The sequence below is a fragment of the Theropithecus gelada genome, chromosome 12 (genome assembly GCF_003255815.1).
Source record: "Theropithecus gelada isolate Dixy chromosome 12, Tgel_1.0, whole genome shotgun sequence".
Classification (NCBI taxonomy): Eukaryota; Metazoa; Chordata; class Mammalia; order Primates; family Cercopithecidae; genus Theropithecus; species Theropithecus gelada.
In genome coordinates, this window is record NC_037680.1 from 88,099,463 (window position 1) to 88,119,359 (window position 19,897).

Below are 19,897 nucleotides of genomic sequence, written 5' to 3' on the forward strand. Positions count from 1 at the left end.
TTTAGAGATGGGGTTTCATCATGTTGCCCAGGCTGACCTAGAACTCCTGAGCTCAAGTGATCTGCCTGCTTTGACCTCCCAAAATGCTGGGATGACAGGCATGAGCCACCATGCTTGGTCATACTTATTTATTTATTTTTTTAAAAAAGCTTTATAAACAATTAAAGGTAAAAATAATTAAGTAGGGATAACTTTCTATAGTTCTTAATTAACTTTCAGTAATTAAGTTGCTAGTAAATATTATGATTTACAGTGTCAAATCTAAACATCTAATACACATGCTTCTAAAAATGTGTTTATAGTTTTTTCTCAAAAAATGAGATCTGTTATATTTTCAGTTATCCCTTTTCACCCTCAGACACATTTTGGGCCACCAGTACAATGGACTCTTTCTATACTTGCCCCCTCCCTTCTCCTCTCATATAATTTGGCCAATAAAAGGCCTAAAATTGTGAATTCCAAAGTTAGCCTTGCTTTGTTTTCCAGCTTCAAATGACCTCTCTCATCTTGGTTAGCCAGTATTGAAAATATGTACCATTTTCAAAATAGGAACTATATAAAGGAATGTGAGGGGATCAGCACAAATCTATCATCACTACAAGAAAAACAACTCAACCCACATATCCTGCTGATGATGGGCCAGCAGAATGAGTTTCAACTATGAAGGGCAGCATTATATAGCTGGGAATATAATTAGATTCTATGGAATAAAGATAAACACTTCTACTGTGCAGTTGAAAGCTTAAAACTAAATAGGCCTTTGAAATCATGAGGTTGGCTGCTCACCAAGGTGACACCAAGGTAACTCTATGACAGAATCATGGTATTCAGTGAAAGGGAACAGAAGACACATTGAAAGTAATTTCCCTATGGGCAAGGAGTTAGCAGACTTTATGGACTACGGACATTGTGTTAAAGAAGTAAGTTTAAATCACAGGTAGCTTGATAAAGACTTAATGGTTACCAAGCATTTAAAGCAGTAATGAATCTTGCTTTAGACAAATCTTATGTCTCAAATCTTATGTTCTCAAGACAAGTGAAGCCATGTGATTTATAGACTTCAACTTCTGTGCAGTCTTATAGTGAATTTCAAAGCTGTGGTCTCAGACTACTGCAGTTTGGTAGCAAACAGGCAAAATAGGGTAGTTCAAAAAATTTTTGTGTTATTTTGCTTTGTGATGAAGTTAAGCATTTGGAAACCTAACATTGCAAAATATTTATAATATATATTTGGATGGCCCATGATAAATAAAGCATATAATAAATATATTTACATGACATGAGAATAACTGAGTTTCTTTTGTTAGTGTAAGCTTATAGGTCACCATAGGCTAAGATTGCATTTACTTATTTCATTTGGGCTTCCTGACCTTAGGTTTCACCAGGTGAAGCTAGAGGGACCTCCATATGAAGTCTAGTCCTAATAGTTTGGCCAAGAAAGGCAAGCTAAAGAGAAGGTTAGTGAGGAAATACAAGACATGGTACTAAGGCACGGATTGAGATCACAGAGTGGGTGAAAGAGTCAGGAATGCTGTTGTCAGGCAGAGGCTGAGACTAGAGGGTCGGAAAAGTTGGACGAAGGCAGTGGCTCTGTTCAGGGTGGTTTGTACTACCTAAACTTTTCTCTAGTCTATAAGAGAGAAGCTATGTTATCTGTCAGAGTTAGTGCTATGGTCTTTAGATCAATGGGACAATTTCTACAGCCATGTGTTAAAGTTTAATTTCTAGAAGCCCTAAGGATCTACCCCTTTCCCACCACTGGACCTAACATGAAGGTCACCTGGGTACAGACATACATCACCTTATTTTAGCTACTTTTGAGAAATAGAAGCTGGTAATATATGGTATATATATGTGTACATGAAATATATACACACACACATACATACCCTGAGCAGGAAAAAAGGCAAATGGTAGAACCAAGGTTTTATAATCTCCTAAGCTTCAGGCTTATTGATTTCTTGTATACAATATAAGGAGATAAAAGGATATTATACTACATTTTCAAGCAATATTGCTCTCAAAAAGATATCCACCTTTCCTCCATCAGCATTGTATTCTTTTTCATCTCCTTCCAAGAGTCTGGCTAGTCCAAAATCTGTGATTTTCACATGGTTTGGAGATTTCACTAAGACATTACGGGCCGCCAAATCCCGATGAACGAGCCGTCTTTCTTCCAGGTACATCATTCCCTGAAAAACATCAAGTTCCTTAATGATAGTCAGTTAATGCCTAGGTTTTTCCTTTTTTTCTAAAAAGAGTTCTCTTAGCCTTCAGTTGGAAGTGCCTAATTTTTTAAGTGAAGCCAGAAACCTAGAATATTTTCAAAATTAGAGAAAACCTGATTTTGGGGGAGAGCAAACCACAAACAGCTTTTGGTCTTTTCTCCCTAAAGTCCTATGAGACAAATGAATTACTTTCACATGAGCTAAATGTTAGATCATTATTTTTCCAAGCGACTTGATATCCTTTTACAAACTCTTTCTTTAGTGAGGTGTGCAGGTGTTGTAGCAGATAAGCTAACATATGCTTGGATTGACCCACATATTTGTAGTCATTCCTTCTCAATAACTTCTGCTTCATGTCATCTCCCCCTACACATCCAAACAAATACCTCTATCCATAATTTTTAGCAATATTTCATTTGAGGTTTAATGGTGCCAAAATTGCCATTATAGACTCTATGGAGGCTGAAGAATTATACTATGATATTATACTAAGAATTATACTATTCTTATTAATCATTCACAGAATGAAGTATATACTCTAGAAGTCTTAAAAACCTGTAATTTTTAAGAAGGCTTCTATGGTATCAGTAGTCACTATGAGAATCCATAGTGAAATTACATAGTTTGTAATGACACTGAAATTAGCCTTTAATATTTTGCCTTTATAAAACATACAGGGAAATTAAAAATAAAATTTGTTGCTGTTCAGCAGCAAGAGATATAGCTGGCTCTCCTCACAATACATCCACATGTAACAATATATAACATATGTTATGTATTAATATCTATACAAATTCAGAAAAAATAATCCAGAGGAGTGACAATTACTTTATTAATTATACTTCAGTACTAGGTAAACTAAGAGTTGCTAAACATTATGTTTAACAAAATAACTTATGTAAAACTAAGGAAATAAACCTGAGGCCAAGAATAGAGTGAATACATTTTTGTTGAAGAGTTAGGGGAAATTCTATATTTGATTACTTTAGTGGTACAATGGTCATCATTTAAAAATAGATTAGAATTATTATGAAATGGTTGAACCATACTCTCATGCCAATTGCAAATCAATGCTGTTGGCAGTTAACATTACAACTGCAGGATTTTGAAGGATTAATGGTTTCTGATACCAAAACAAAAGCTGTGGAAAACAGACACATAAATCACACAGGTCAAAAAATTATGAACCGTATACCTGGTGTAGTGTAAAGAGAAGATTACTTCAAACAGCATCATGAGCCAACCCCATATAAATGCACATTAAACACAACCAGTGGAGATACTGCCTGATATGGTCTAATCAGTCAACAGTTGGGTGACACTGTGCGGATGAGTGTTTTCTGAAATCAACTTACAACCGAGATTTATGGGACTTTTGCCTGCTCTCCTAAACAGTGCTTTGTATTTGAGTACATTAAATTAGAAATTCCTAGAATAAAGTACATCTGAGAACATATAGCCCTTATATGACTTAAAGGATCAAAAAAATAAACAAATAAATGCATTGCCTTGGAGATAAAATATTTTCATATCTTCCCAAATAATTCTATCCCTTTAAGAAATGTTCATGAAACATTCATTATTCTCTTTCTTATCACCTTCGTATCAGAACATGGAAAATATGTTGGCAACAGGTTAACGCATACTATGTGCTGGACTATTTGCCAGACACCGAGAAGACAAAAAAGATTCAGATAAGGTCTCTACATTAAAGGAGAACAGAAGCTAATTAATAAAGTGGGCAGATAGGGAATAAAAACTTGAACGGACTGATGTGATACATGCAAGGCATTTAAAGAGAACTCTATTCTGAGGCCCTTATGTAGCATAGCCTAGCAAGTATGCATGAGAGGAGAGACTTCAAAGCGGTACCAAGGCCTAAGTAAGGGTTGAATGATGTCTCCCAATTGGGCAGAGTGAGAGTAAAACTGCAGGTGAACAGAACAAGCACGGGGCAGCAGTACCATGGCGTACGTGGACAAAGACATGCAATTCTGTATCTTTAAAGCATACTGTATTAGGGAGGGACAGTGGTGAGAAGTGAAACTGAAAACAAAAGAAGAGGCAGGGTCCAAGAAGGGTCTCTTATATGTCATGGTAAAGAACTTAGACTTTTGTATTTCATGCAGTATACAATTAGGTGATGTGGAAGTTGTTTTAAAAAGGGGAGCGAAGCCGGGCGCGATGGCTCACGCCTGTAATCCCAGCACTTTGGGAGGCCAAGGCGGGTGGATCACGAGGTCAGGAGTTTGAGACCATCCTGGTTATCATGGTGAAACCCTGTCTCTACTAAAAATACAAAAAATTAGCCAGGCGTGGTGGTGGGTGCCTGTAGTCCCAGCTACTGGGGAGGTTGAGGCAGGAGAATGGCGTGAACCCGGGAGGCGGAGCTTGCAGTGAGCCGAGATCGACTGTCTCAGAAAAAAACAAAGGGGGTGGGGGGGCATGAGATTGTTGGACTCTTTGAAACACCACTCTGGTGTTAATACAGAGAATGGATTGGACATCTGTGTAGCTGAAGGCAGGAGCCACTGCCACAATATAGAAGCAAGGTGATGGGAGTGTAAAATAAAGGTTGCAAATTTGCAGTCCACGGACTACATACATCCATTTTTCAGATTTTTTTTTTCTTTAGTCCCCACACTGGGTGTGGGTCAGTCATTCTCTTTAGCTGAGACCAACTGTACCCCAATGAGGGTAATCCCAACCCATTTTCCAAGATCCCACTGCTCACTATTTCTTCCCAGGAATTCTGCTTCCATCACTTACAACACTCGTCTGCTCCTATGTGTAAGAGTATCTGAACCTTCAATCAAACTAGGCCAGAAGGAATACTATAAAGAGGATAATATCAAGGAATATTTATAAAATTAAGTAATCATCCTTAGTATTTGTTTGAATGATGATGAAAGAGAATACATTGAGAACAATTTTGTTTTTAGACTTTTATCATTTAGGTGGATAATGATCCCTTGAACCAAATATTGTTCTAATAAAAATATCATTTTTATATTTCTTAAACTTATGCAGCAAGAGTGATATGTACTTTGCCAATAGGGAACTAAGGCACATTCACCAAAAAATTTCAAACTGTGCTATGATCTGAATGGTTTTATGTCCTTCCTCAAATTCGTATGTTGAAATTCTAGCCCCCAAAGTGATGGTGTTAGGAGGTGGGGACTTTGAAAAGTGATTAGGTCATGAGAGTAGAACCTCATGAATGATATTAGCAAACTTATAAAAGAGACCTTAGAGAGATCTGTTGCTTCTTCAGCCATGTGAGATTCCAGGAGCTATGAACAATCAGGAATCAGATCCTCAACTAGACACTAAATTTTCTGGCACCATTATCTGGGACTTCCCAGTCTCCAAAACTATGAGAAATGAATTTCTGTTTATGTTATTTTGTTATAGCAGCCTGCACAGACTGACACTCTAATGACATACTCTACAATACAAGAAAAACTTCAGAAACTCCATGTTCTTTGAAATTCTACACACAAAGCTCAGCAAAGAATAGACTATTCTGAAGCTAAATACTGTTTGTCCAGAAAAGGTACTTTCTTCAAAATAATGAGAAATCAATTTTAAAAAACTAGGTGACAATGTCTAGACAGTTTCCCTCACCCACCTGACCGTCACTAAAAGCAATAAGAACGTAAGTATCTATATCATTACCAAACCATCAAAATACATGTTTATGGTTGCTTTATAACTATGAAACATCATTATACAGATGCATGCTTTCAAATCATTACTTACTAAAGCCACCTTAGTCCTACTTTCACACCTTGAGAGTGTTGAATCATCTATGGATTGCTCAAAACAGTTTTCTCTACATCACAGTCATTAAATAGGATTTTCTTTCTGGAAGATCTCATTTGAGTCACGCTCTGCTAGATTCCTTCAAAATGAAATCACTCTTCAAATTAGAGTGTCATGCATCTAAGGTGGCAGACAATTATTAGAAATAACAGTGACAAAAACAAACTGGATGAAGTCTCTGAAGTTTCAAGATGAACAAATAAGGGTCATTCATTATGATGCTGTGTTTTGTGGGTAAAGAAACCTTATACTCTGCGCTGTAGCAATTCTCATATCCATGCCAGGCCAGCTTGGGTAAAGTAAATTATGAGAAGATAATACTGACGGCAACCACAGTTGACATTGACCCAGTACTTAGAACACAGCAGTCATTAAAGTAAATGTTGCCACATTGGTTGGTTAACTTAATCCTATGAGATGCGTACTGTTGTCATATTTTACATATGAGAAAACTAAGGCTAAGTGAGGTCAAGTTACTTGCTCCAAGTTATCTAATCAGGGATCCCCAAGCCCTGGGCCATGGAGCAGCACCAGTCTGTGGCCTGATAGGAACTGGGCTGCACAGAAGGAGGTGAGTGGCAGGCAAGCCAGCATTACTGCCAGAGCTCTGCCTCCTGTCAGATTAGCGGTGGCGGCATCCGATTCTCATAGGAGGCTGAACCCAATTGTGAACTGTGCATGCCAGGGATCTACATTGTGAACTCCTTATGAGAATCTAACTAATGCCTGATGATTTCAGGTGGAACAGTTTCATCCTGAAACTATGTCCCCTGCCGGGTCCCCACAAAAACAGTCCCTGGTGCCAAAAAGTTTGGGGACTGCTGATCTAGCTAATGCATGGTAGAAGTTGGATTGGATCCCTTGCTGTGTGGACTCTACAGTCTACATTTTTAAGCCTATCTTCTCTCTTAATGGGTCACAGGGTTATGTGGACATGGATAAATTAATGAACATAGTTCATAATCTGTCATCAAAAATCTGTCATACAGATTTTTGTTTTTGTTTTTGTTTTTGAAATAAGGTCTAGCTCTGTCATCCAGGCTGGAGTGCAGTGGCATGATCAGGGCTCACTGCAGCCTCAACCTCCTGGCCTCAAGCATTCCTCCTGCCTCAGACTTCCAAAGTGTTGGGATTACAGGCATGAGTCTCTGCATCCAGCCACTTGAAGTCATATAGCTTTAAAAGGCACTAGTACTTTGCAGAAAAAAAAAAAAAAAAAAAAAAAAACTGTTATCTGGTGTTTCTGTGAATTTCAGAACATAATGCAAGTGATTGCCTCATTTTTTAATTTATATTTTAAACTCAGTTAAATTATAGCATCTTTTTGTAAGTTCACAGGAATTTGAATTGTGCAAACTACAGACTGTTCTTATTTTGGTCACAGAGTATGCAAGATGGTAGAGTGGGTATGAGTATAGATTCTGTGGTCAATTGCCTGTTTGAAACCCCAGTCCTGCCATGTTCTAGCCCTGTCACTCTGAGAAAGTTATTTAATCTCTCTGTCATCCCCTTTCTCTCCTCCTCTCTAAATGGGCATAACAGCACCTATCCTTCAGGTTGTTGTGAGGTAAATTAGCATATGCAAAGCGCTTAAATAGCAATTGGCAAATAGTAAGTGTAGAACATGAAAACCTTTATTACTGCTCCAGGGATAGCTATCAACAATCCTAGAATGCACAAGAATTACTTACCCTCCTTAACTTTAATTGCCTATTTCAGAAAATCTGTGAACCTTAGCTAATATATCACAGTGGGTGTTTAATAAATGTTTGCAAATGGTGATACACATACTTATAACCTACCCATCATGATTAATGTGTGAATACAATTTCAGAATTATTACTATTCAAAGTATTATTTTAACAATAATTCACCCAAGGATGCTGTCATAGAAGAAGAAAGAAAAATTAGAAGACATATTAAAAGATTTTGTGCCCTCTATAAATACATCACAGACTAAAGAATTTAGTGAAGATAAAGGTCACGAATAAAATAGATCTGAAAGGTTCAGTGCTGCAGAATGTTTTCTATGGGTTAATGAAATAGATTTTCTACACCAAGATAACTGCCACTTACCACACACCATGGAGGGGAGTTTCTGAAAGAAGCGTTTTAGGGTTATTTTGTTTATCTACTTCATGATCCAAATGCCACAAGTCTGATTTTATTGAAACTATTCAGAATTTACCATTACTCAAACTATTCATAATTTTACCATTTTTCATGCCTTCTCTGTAAGCCCTAGCAAGTTTTCAAAGAATGCTTGTTTTGCTCATAGCTCTTAAAATGTGTAATCATAGTAAATACAAGTTAACTACAGAAGGTCAAATTGTATGCTTGATTTTCAGAAATGAACTTGGATATAAAATCCAAGGAAAATGTTATTAGAATTGAATTTAACATTTTAATCTCTGGTTAGAATCAACTCATATAAACTGCTTATGGAAAAGAACAGAGAATGACTTAATTTTAAAATATTGGTATTGACAAACACCTAGCCATGACCTTCTTTTCAGTCTTATGATACGTGAGTCACAACAATCTGGCAAAAAGCATTATTATTGTTTTAATTCAACGTGAAAATGTATTTTGCCCAGCTGCCAGAAGCTAAAGGAAGTCAAGAGAGACTGGACTATTTCTGTCAATAAATATTTGCTTCTCACATATTGGCCATGCGACAATTTCATCAAATACACGTGTGGAGCTAAAAATTTCAAGCTGCAGTCAGCTCACAGGCATTAATCTCCAGCATTAATCTCTGGAGTTAGCAAGAGAACATTTTTTTTTTCTGTTTTCATTCTAATAACCTGAAGCTTTCTTAATAACAGGAAGCTTCGGGAAACCTAACTTCAAATGAAAATATCTCCTTTTTACTACCTTTCCTTCTAAAAGCAATTCTTTCCCTGGGGGAAAGAAGAATCCAACTATAATGCTTACTACGGTTATAGCTAAAGATATAAGCACGTTCAAGGAAAGAAAGGAATCTTTGGATGAAGTAACTGATTTTATCCAAATAGTGCATAAAGGGAATATAAGGGGGCTCAGTAATGGAATCAACTGAGCGATCTTTTTAACCAGCAGAAGCTGGTTCATGGCAGAATAGAAAGAACACAGAGCTGAGTGTTGTGAGACAGAAGTTTTGGACATATTGTTAACTAGGTTTATGACCACAGGTACTCATTTCACCTCAGCTATAAAAGTGATGGATTGGCTGAAATGATCTCTGAGGTTACTGCTAGCTTTAAATTTTTATTCCATGATAGATGAAACTGTAAAATATATCTATCTGAAATATTAAATTGTGGGCCAATAATAGACACAGAGAACAGTAAAGAGGTAGAGTAGATGTCCCCCTTCAAATATTTAGTGAGAGTCATGAATACGTTTTAGTAAAAATCATCTTAGTGCATCCTAAGTTTAAAATATAAGACTCTAAAAACACTGGCTACTTACTGGCTATGTGATTTTGGTCAATTTATACAACACTTATGTTTCACTTTCTTTATTTGTTAAATGGGGGTAATAATAGTGTCTACTCTGAGGGTTGTCTTGAGGATTCAATGGCTTAAAATCTGGAAAACATATAAACATTCACTATTATAAGATACTATGTATTTTTTAAATAAATAAGCACAAGTTTATCTTATTAAAAATATAATTTGACTACTTTGAAGAAAAGGCAGCCAGTTGAAACACCTGTTGGTTACTCAGCACTGTTAGGTGCAGTAGCTTCTCATTCTACTTGTTCCTGAATGTTCTTCCTATTATTCTATTCAGAGGAAGAAAAGCAGATTCATACAGCTGTCCTGAGCCAGCATGGAGTTAACACTCATGGTTAATTCTCACACTTCCAACTGCAGCCATGATCTTCAAGAAGCCTGGTTAGGTTGCAGATTTTAAGAAGACTTTGGAATACTAAGGACAACAAAATTTCTGTAATTTTAACAATATATAATAAAAATTATTGTTTGCTATTTATTTGAAAATTTTCATAGATAGTCCCAATAATATATTTGAGTGTGTGTGTGGTGTGTATGCATGTGTGTGTGCATACACAATTGCATGTTAGGAGATGCTGTGGTGTGCCGCCCAGAAACCTCTTCAGGACCTGGACACTCAGCTGGAAGTTTTGGCTGTTGATAATTCATCTCAGCTTCCTCACTCTTGGGATATTGACACTCCAATGCTCCATCTATGCTGCAAAGAAAAATAGCTACTTTCTGGACAGACTTACAAAATTCTGGTCTTATGGTTCATTTACTCCAACCACAAACATGTATAGAGTGCCAGTTACTGACGCCAGGCAAATTTCAAGATGTCAAAGACACAGTGAAATGCATAAAAAGTTGGTTAAGTGCCTCCAAAGGCACCATCCCTTGGGGAACCCAGCAAAATTAAAGAGTCTTATTTAAAAGCCTTCAACATTTATTATGTGGAAGGAAGTGTTTTCTCTTCACTGAATTCACAGAGCACCCATTTTCTAGATTGCATTCAGTTTTGTGAGTTTCATATATGGCTTGTAGTCTACTGTGTATAGTTTTATATATATGGTCATATAGCATAATGGTAAGGAGCACTGCTTTTGGAATCAAGCTGCCTGCAAGACAAATCTTAGTTCTGATAAGTTTTGTCATGCACTAGTATCACCTTTGAACAAGTTATTTTATCTCTCTGTACATTAATTTCCTTGTCTTAAAATAGGAGTAGCAGTAGTAACACAGGTTTCATTGTGTTCTTGTGAGTTCCCATATACAGAGGATTTAGAACAGTCACTGGCAAATTAATAAATGCAATTCGAAATGTGCAATATTTATGATGGAATGTGGGAAAGCAAACCCTGCCACATTTAGGCGAAGCCCCAGATGTTGATATTAGTCTCCCAGGGGGAGAGAAGGGGAAGACCATTTTCAGATTCCTGAGGCCGACAGAGATAACAGATTTTTTTTTTTTTTATTCTTGTTCCCTACATTTTCTTCAGAAGTTTCATTTACAACTCATGGCAAGCTGTTAAAATATCCGTTTGAAGAACAGTCTCCTTGGGACTTGAAAGCCTTCTTAAGAAAACCAGAAAATAAATAAATGAAATCAAAAACAAAAAAGTAAATTAAATAGCATGTATGAAAAGCCTCTGCTTTCTTACTACATTGTGAGTAAGAAGCTCATCTGCCTGCATCAAGAGACTATCAAGCATGCTACAGTTTTTTCTCCTATTGACCTCTTGCCAATATGGTTACAATAGGAGAAGTGAATCGTGCAGTGTCCGAACTCTCACAGGGAGGTGTACTTAAAATGGATTACTTCTACTCCTTAGGCAGCCGATCAATAAAGATGTGGTTTGCAATGAGAATGGAGATGTCTGTGGGCTGTAGTAGTTATCCTCTGTGTCTCTTTAGAAATTAATTAAAAATCAATGAAGTGTGCAACCTATTAATACAGCAACCTCTAGATTAATAGAAGCTGAGCCTTTCTCTGAGCATACATATTGTGCAAATGCATTCAGAGACCATAGAGAGGTGGTTGAATGTCTGACACCTTAGTAATAATTGAGCAGAAACAGATCATTCCTAATATTTTGTAGTTTCACAAAATTGCATGCTACTGGTGGAAAACCATAAAGCTTATGGACAGGGATATGTATGTACAATTTTCCTTCTTAAGCTGATTATATCAAATTTTATGAGGTATCCTTATTACAAAGCAAAACTTCTGCCATCATATAGACCTAAAGAATTTCAATAACTATTTTCTTCAGTGTGGTTTACATATCTATATGTCCCGGCAGTTAAGTTTATATGTAACTCCTGAATATTTTTATGTAAGTATCTTTGCATTAAAAATGTGAAATTCCTAGAACACTAAAGGCTCTTATGCAACTCGAGTATCCACATAAGGAGTTGAAAAGTGTGTCATTCAATTCAGTTCTGCCTTGTCTCATTTGGACGGCAATGGGCTCGGCCCCACTATGCAAATATCTGCCCAACACATGTAAAGCTCGCAAGAGTGGCACTTACATACTTCCTTCTGGAAGTCACCCAGCCACTTCCAAACTTCCTGATCTGCCCCATGCTCTCCTTCCTCAGGCTTGTTCCTCTTAAAATCCTCAGAAGGATTTGTACCATGGCTTCTGTTTTCATCTAAATCCCCTACGGTTGATTTTGATGTCCATTTTGACACACATCCTTGTTTCTACCTTTGCATTCTTCCTCAGAATTCCAGGGCTTTGTTTCCATCTACTTTCTGCATAAAGGCTAAGAGAAAGAGATTCCTGCTTTGCACCTTGGCTCATTTTCTAGCCTAACATTACCATAGAAGTACCAGATATCATCACATTACTTAAAATGTGAATCATCTATCTTTAATCATTAAAACTGTCAAGAAATTGTCCTGGAGAGTCTGCTGTCATTACACGTTTCAGGACACATGTGATGGTATAGTAATAATACAAATTTCACTGTTTCTTGGCCCAACCTGCTTGCAGATCATCTGTAGCTCCCTGCCTCTAAAAAGCCTTTTGCAGATATTTCTAGGGTTCACCAGGAACCTCATAGACACTGATGGATAATCTTTCTTGTTTTTTGTTTGTTTTTCAGGACTCTTCACTGATATCTGCGGTTGTTAAACCGACAGTTGAAACTCCTGTGGAAAGGCTGCTATCTCTTGATGCTCCAGAAGCTGCAGCTTATAATGTTTCAAACCATTGCAATTATGCCCTTCCATCCTCCTCACCATGTCAGTGCTCTGCTGTCTTCCACACAGCCCTACGGAGGAGTTCTACCCTCTTCTGAACTTTGTGCCTTATTTTGTCCTCAGCTGTATTAGTAGCTATTCTTGATTCCTTAGTAACAGTCTCCTTAAAAATCTTCAGTAACTTTAGATACTCATTCCATAAAGGCTCAGATCTAGTCCAAAAGGTAGCCATGGAAAATTAACATATTTCTCTTTGCTTAAGTCTCCTCTTTTTAACCATGTGCATTTGCCGTCATTTCCGCATTCTCCTTTACCCTTCAACAGACGTGCACACATATATGCACATACACCAAACCATGTTTTCACTCAGGTAGCCAAAAAAGCCCACAAGCAACTTGACTCCACTTGACCCTCCAGCTTCTTTTCTTGTAATTCTTCACGTTGAACTCTATGGCCAAGCAAAGCTGAAAACCCTCTAATTTCTTTTGCCTATATACTTACTATTTCCTTTATCTGGAACACGCCCTCACCATACACTGCTACACTCTTGCTACCATGCTACAGAGACACACTTGATCAAATTTAACGTTTCTTAGATCACAAATTAGATGTCATTTCCTCCACAAGATCTTCCCCAGCTCCTAAATAGCCTGGGTCACTCTATAACATAATGATAATTTCCAACTTTATCTATATCTATAGACAGATATCCATCCATCCATCCATCCATCCATCCATCCATCCATCCATCCATCCATCCATCTAGAGCTAAANATCCATCCATCCATCCATCCATCCATCCATCCATCCATCCATCCATCTAGAGCTAAACCCTGAGATTATCAAGCATTATTTTAAAACAACTTTTTGGATTTGTGGCTAAATCAAAGTTATTTTATGATCAGAAAGAACATAAACTTGTATGCTCAGACTTTATAAATGCTATACAACAAATTACCCAATGCTAACAGTTTCATGTATAGATTAAAGCACAAAGCTGAAATATATATGTGTGCATATACACACACACGTATATATATGTGTTACATGTATGTATGTATATACCTCTAAATATGTATGTGTGTATATATGTATTGAGATTTATACATATATATTCATATGTGTGTATATATATAGAATCTCAATAGAGCACTCATCTATTGACTTTATTAATTTGTCAAATTATTTTTAAGAGAAACATTAAAATGAGTAATGGAAGTAGAAAGCTATATTTTTTCAGCTTGTTCAAGTCTGAAAAATAAAGATTTTTATCTTCTATTCTTCACTTCAAACCCTTATGGATTGTTGAGTACCTGGAACTGTGAATGGTGTGTTCCTGTGGAGATGACATAGCTCAGTTTGACCCTCCTCACGTTTACCAATTTCATCACGTTTTGGGACAGTCAATAAATAGTAGTCGATTGATTGATTTCCTCCTCTCCCTACTCCATTTATTCATCCTTACTCTTTCTATTGCCTTTGGATCAAGAGGTTAGGAAAGAAGAAATTCCCAGCAGTAATAAATATACTTGCAAACGTGACCTCATAACAATTAAAAATAAAAGAAGAGGAAAAGGTATCATAAATTTTAATATTATTGGCAATAATTTTCTATTGCTAATGATGATTTTTATTACATTGTCCCTTTGCTTTTTATTTTTTAGTATTAAACATCTGTTAATTTTCAGGCTTACTTGCGTATATGTTGCAAATTGCTTGCTCAATATTTTTAATTCTGGAATACTATTTGGACTTTGGGCTAAATGCTATCGCTTTTCCCACAATTGTTAGGAAATTAGGGTATTATTCATGCACACTGACAACGTGAAGTTTGAAAGCTGACCTCTTCTTTTGGTCTCCTCTCCAGTTCACAGATTTATGTGGTTAATATCTCATATGAAAGAAGGTTAAAAGCACATATTATAAAAACGGTTCTAAAGGGTCATTTTTAATCCATTCCTGTTTATCATTGGCATCTGGGGAGTGGAGTGCAGGAAGGAAGGGTGCTTTCTGGGACAAGACTTCCCAAACTTCATTATCAGCTCTGCTACTAACTATATGCAGCCATAGGCATGTTAGACATGTTAGTTACTCAGTCTGCCAAGATCTTCATCTATAAAATGGCAATAATAATAATACTTATCTCATAAGATTGTTGTGAGAATTAATGAATGACTATATGTAAAATTCACAGAACAGTTAAGAGTAAACACTCGATGTTATTAGTATTATGTCCTTTGTCCAGCATCTTGCATTACAGATGATTCTCATTTTTAAAAGTTCAGTTTTTAAGTAACTCGAAATTCCCTTAGTATAAAAGTGTGTTTTATACTTAGAATCCCAAAGAACATCTATTGACTGCCAACCACATCTCCTGATAACGCTGTCTTTCCTATAATGGTTTAATTTCAGCACCCTTACCATCTTTAACGTTTGTGAGGGTTTTTTTGTATACTTTCATTTCTGTGTATAGTTATCTGTATAACATTTCACTTTGATATTTAAAAGATAATAGGGTAGAAAATGGAAATGATAAGAAAAACATTCTCATATGGTAATATAATTAAGAATAAGTTAAAAATCAATAAAGAAACTAAAATTGGCTTATCTTTAGCCTCTACTGGACACACATTGAACTTTAGCTGGATAACTATATATTCATTAGAACAAAATTTTTTTTTTTTTTTTTTTTTTGAGACTGAGTCTGGCTCTGTCGCCCAGGCTGGAGTGCAGTGGCCGGATCTCAGCTCACTGCAAGCTCCGCCTCCTGGGTTTACGCCATTCTCCTGCCTCAGCCTCCGGAGTAGCTGGGACCACAGGCGCCCGCCACCTCGCCCGGCTAGTTTTTTGTATTTTTTAGTAGAGACGGGGTTTCACCGTGTTAGCCAGGATGGTCTCGATCTCCTGACCTTGTGATCCGCCCGTCTCAGCCTCCCAAAGTGCTGGGATTACAGGCTTGAGCCACCGCGCCCGGCTTCATTAGAACAAAATTTAAGTACATAGGGAAAAGCTGTAAATATATAACTGTGTATGAGATTTAAAGGTAAAACAAAATTAAATATTTTGTGTTACTCTTTATTTATAATTGAATCTCACTTATAGCATGTAAATCTATCATTCACTTTTTTTAAAAAATTACTTTTGACTCTTAGAAATACATTACAAATGAAAATCAGGGACACCTCATATTTGTGTATAGGTATGCATATTCCATTAGCTTATCAGCTATTACAGGAGTAAAGACAAAGTATCATTTATTTTCTCTTGATCATTTTCTAGCTTACTGCATGCACAATATACATTGTATATACAACTCACTCTCTATGTAGTTGAAAAGAATAAAGTTTCCTTGTTTCTCTAAACAATCTGTTATTGAACAGAAATTATGTGCTGGGCAATCTGCTGATTGTTTTACATATAATGACATGGTATTTCCTTCCAGCTGTTCATTGTCTGCTGTGACATACATATATGGACACAAACAAATTATGTACAGGATGTGTTTAGAAAGTACAGAAAAAGGGAAATGTAGCATATTCTGTGTTGATTACAAAAAAACAAACAGAAGAGGTGGAATTTGAGCTTGATATTGAATGAAAATTAGATATTTAAATTTTTGGATAAATACAGTAAGTAAAGAACATTCTAGACATAATAAAAAGCATATAAAAAGGATAGAGTTCTAAAAAGATAATGATATGTTTAGAAAAATGACAGCTTCTTTGAGGATAGGATCTAAGTTGTCAATGACTAGAAGCGCCAAAATTAAGTGTCTAACTATATTGTGATTACCTAATATGACGTGCACAGCAGTTATTGAAAGTCTTGATAAAACAAATTGACATGATCAGATTTGGCACTTGTGTGGAGGACAAACAAGGGTAAAGCACATTAGAAAGAATCAAGGAGATCAATCAGGATCTATAATACTAGTTCCAATAGCAATACTTTAGTGTTTGACTAAGACAATAACTTGGAGAATTAAGTTTAATTTAGAGCAGCAGACAGATATAGGAGCTTATCAATGAGGTTAAACCATAAGACAGCATGAGATAACTCAGATATTTTCTTCCAGGGCAAACTCAGGAAAACACCATTGTTAAATAAGTGAGTGCCAGAAAAGAATCCCAGTAAAAGTGACCAAAAGTAATGACCAGATTTGTAGGAGAAGAATAAAGACAGAGTGTTATTTCTTGTGGAGTTGGAGAGAAAATGAGAGAATTTTAAGAAGGTAAACTAGTGACAGTATCAAATACAATAGGGATGTAAAAAAGGATAACAGAAGGGGGACCCTCGAATTTGGAAATGGGAATATTAGCAACCTGGTGAGTCACTAGATTGCAGTGGACTCAAGAGTGAACAAGGATTTGAAAAATGGTGGTCCACAAAACAACAAAAAATTAGGCTCTTAAAAATAAATGAATACATAGGCTGTCATTTGATAGAGGAAGTCACAAGTTTGTGATTGTTTATTCCTCCACCCCCAGAGAACTAAAATATTTATATGATGGATGGGAGGAGCCAGTGAGTCAGGGGAGACTGATGATACAGGTTGAGAAGAAACGATGGAGAAATGTTCCAGCAGCAGGGATGGGCTCAAATGTTCATGTAAGGAGGCAGGCTTTGTAAAGGAAGAGACATTTCCTCTGAGACGGCAACAAAGGACATGTTGGAATCTGGAAGAGAATAAGATGGGAGGAGTTCATGTTTTCATACCAGTATTTTTCTTGGTAAATTAGGAGGCACTAATATAAGTTGAGGATGAGAGGGAAGATGGGATAGAGAGAAGAGTTTTGAAGTGGCCAAAGGAGGACCATTGGTCTGATTTCACTCTGTACACTAGCACAGCAGGTGTCCATGGAGGGTGGGTAAGAAAGCTCACATAAGATCAGGATAAAGATTGCCAAAGAATACTGAGGGACAATATAAGATAAAAACCATTAAATTTGTAATTGTATCACCTGGCTCGAGTATTCTACTGTCCTCAGAAGCACAGAAACCGAGAAATTGGATATTTGGGGTCATCCAGGGAAGGATATTAGCAGGTAAGTGAGACAGGAGGAGAGAGATAAGGAAAAATGAACAAAAATAACTGTAGAAATACAAGGGTGTTATTTGAAAGTGTTACATATATAAGAGTTTTAATTCTAAGAGTTTTATATATATATGAAGTCTTTTAAAAACTCAGAATAGCTTTGGACATTAGCATGAATTTTGAAGTCGGTTTCATCTTCAAAGGTTTTCTTACTAACACCAACAACAAATGCATGGGACCTGAAAAATTTATCTCATCTAAACATTTAAAAACTAAAATCAGTTACTCCAAAACCATATTTTTAAAACCTTATTTTAAGCTTAATATCAAAATCTAAAAGTATCAGATAATGACTTTATAGAATCAGATAAAAAATTGTATTTTAAAACAGTGTGACAGAATTAGGTCTTTTTTAAAGCAAACTAAAAAGGTATTGTTTACTATTTGATTTATTTATTTTAACAGTTTGGCTTCCAATAATTCCTTCTACATTTTTAGTTACAAATGATCCATGTCTCCTACTGGATTTTATTTCTATCTGTCATATATTTTTGAAAGAGGTGAAGATTTTTTCCACATCACAATATATTAACATTTAACATAAGAAAACTATAAACCCTCTATGAAACACTGAAAGAGTAATATGATGTAGCAACATTCACAAGTCATGGTACTGAATAAATGGATTTAATGAAACCAGTGACCTTGTGTTACAAAAATCAGTAGGTTTATTTTGCTGTCAAAGTGAGTTTATTTGAATCATAACTTCTATATTCCTTTACAATTATGATCATGTTTGGTAAAGTTGGTCTACCTTTATATGACTTTACAATATTCAATTTCATTTTAAAAACATCTAATGCAAATTTAATACTTTCATCTTTTATGACAAGACAGCTCAGCCTGAAATAATCACTGTATTAACATTTTTTACCCATTCAAATAGTTCAATTCATTATTACAAAAACAGCAAGCATCCCTAGCCCGTCATTAAGTCCTACTGTTTTAATTACAAGAAAAACAATACTCTAAGGAAGCCTTTTGTGAATCATGGCACTGTAAACCCAATCTTATGCAAAGATACGCAAATAAAATGGAGTGCAGTGTTTTTCTTCTACATCAATATTCTAGTAGAAATACCATATTTTCTGGCAAAAAAAATGTAAAGTCTGTTAAAATATAATGGTTCTTTCTTTGAATTCAGTCACAAAGAGACACTGCTTAGAAATACATGTTACTTTGTACTATTTGGAAACACATGAAATCTGCATTCAAGGCCAATATTTTAATTAAAAAGTTCTACATCCACTAGGATTTAGCAGACTTATTTTTGACTTCTCTCTGACCAAATTTAGTTCCTCTTTCTGCATATTGTGGTTATATGTAAATGTTTGCCAGTGTCAGGAGATTCAAGCTATTCAAACGTTAAAATTAAGTGCTACCTAAGATTTATTTAGAAACAAAACCCAACTTTGACCTTAGGAATTAGAATCTTTAAATCAAAGTCTGTACAACACTGAACACTTCATTAAGAATGTCTGTTAAGAGAAACGTGGCTGGGGTTTGGTAAGTAAGGAAGAACTTCATTGTATATTTTGTTTAGACATTATTATTAGTATTATTATTATTATTATTATCATTATTTGAGACAGAGTCTCACTGTGTCACCCAGGATGGAGTGCAGTGGCACCATCTCCACTCACTGCAAACTCCACCTCCCAGGTTCAAGTGATTCTCCTGCTTCAGCTTCCTAAGTAGTTCGGATTACAGGTGTGCGCCACCATACCTGGCTACTTTTTATATATTTTGTAGAGACAGGGTTTCTCCATGTTGGCCAGACTGGTCTCAAACTCCTGACCTCAAGTGATCCACCTGCCTCAGCCTCCCAAAGTGCTGGGATCACAGGTGTAAGCCGTCGCACGGAGCCCATTATTATTTTTAATATAAATAACGTATCATGAAGGTAGACTCTGCTAGATTTTCCAACTTGAAGAAGGTGAATCTAAATCCAAACAGTACTGGATAATAACTAACTTTGAGCAAGGTATTTGAACAGCCATTTATGATTTTTTAAAGATGACAAGGAAAATTGTATGTATGTACATCCACCCAAACAGATACG

General features: G+C 36.2%; 1 protein-coding gene across 4 annotated transcripts in view; it reads right to left on the reverse strand.

Moving 5' to 3' along the window:
- The window catches only part of ERBB4 (erb-b2 receptor tyrosine kinase 4), a 1,181,951-nt gene that overhangs the window by 49,350 nt on the left and 1,112,704 nt on the right, over positions 1 to 19,897 (reverse strand). For all 4 annotated transcript variants that reach the window (XM_025405288.1, XM_025405286.1, XM_025405289.1 and 1 more), the window contains exon 21: positions 2,037 to 2,192. In XM_025405288.1, the coding sequence (XP_025261073.1) occupies positions 2,037 to 2,192 (156 nt within the window). The remainder of the gene's footprint in view (positions 1 to 2,036; positions 2,193 to 19,897) is intronic.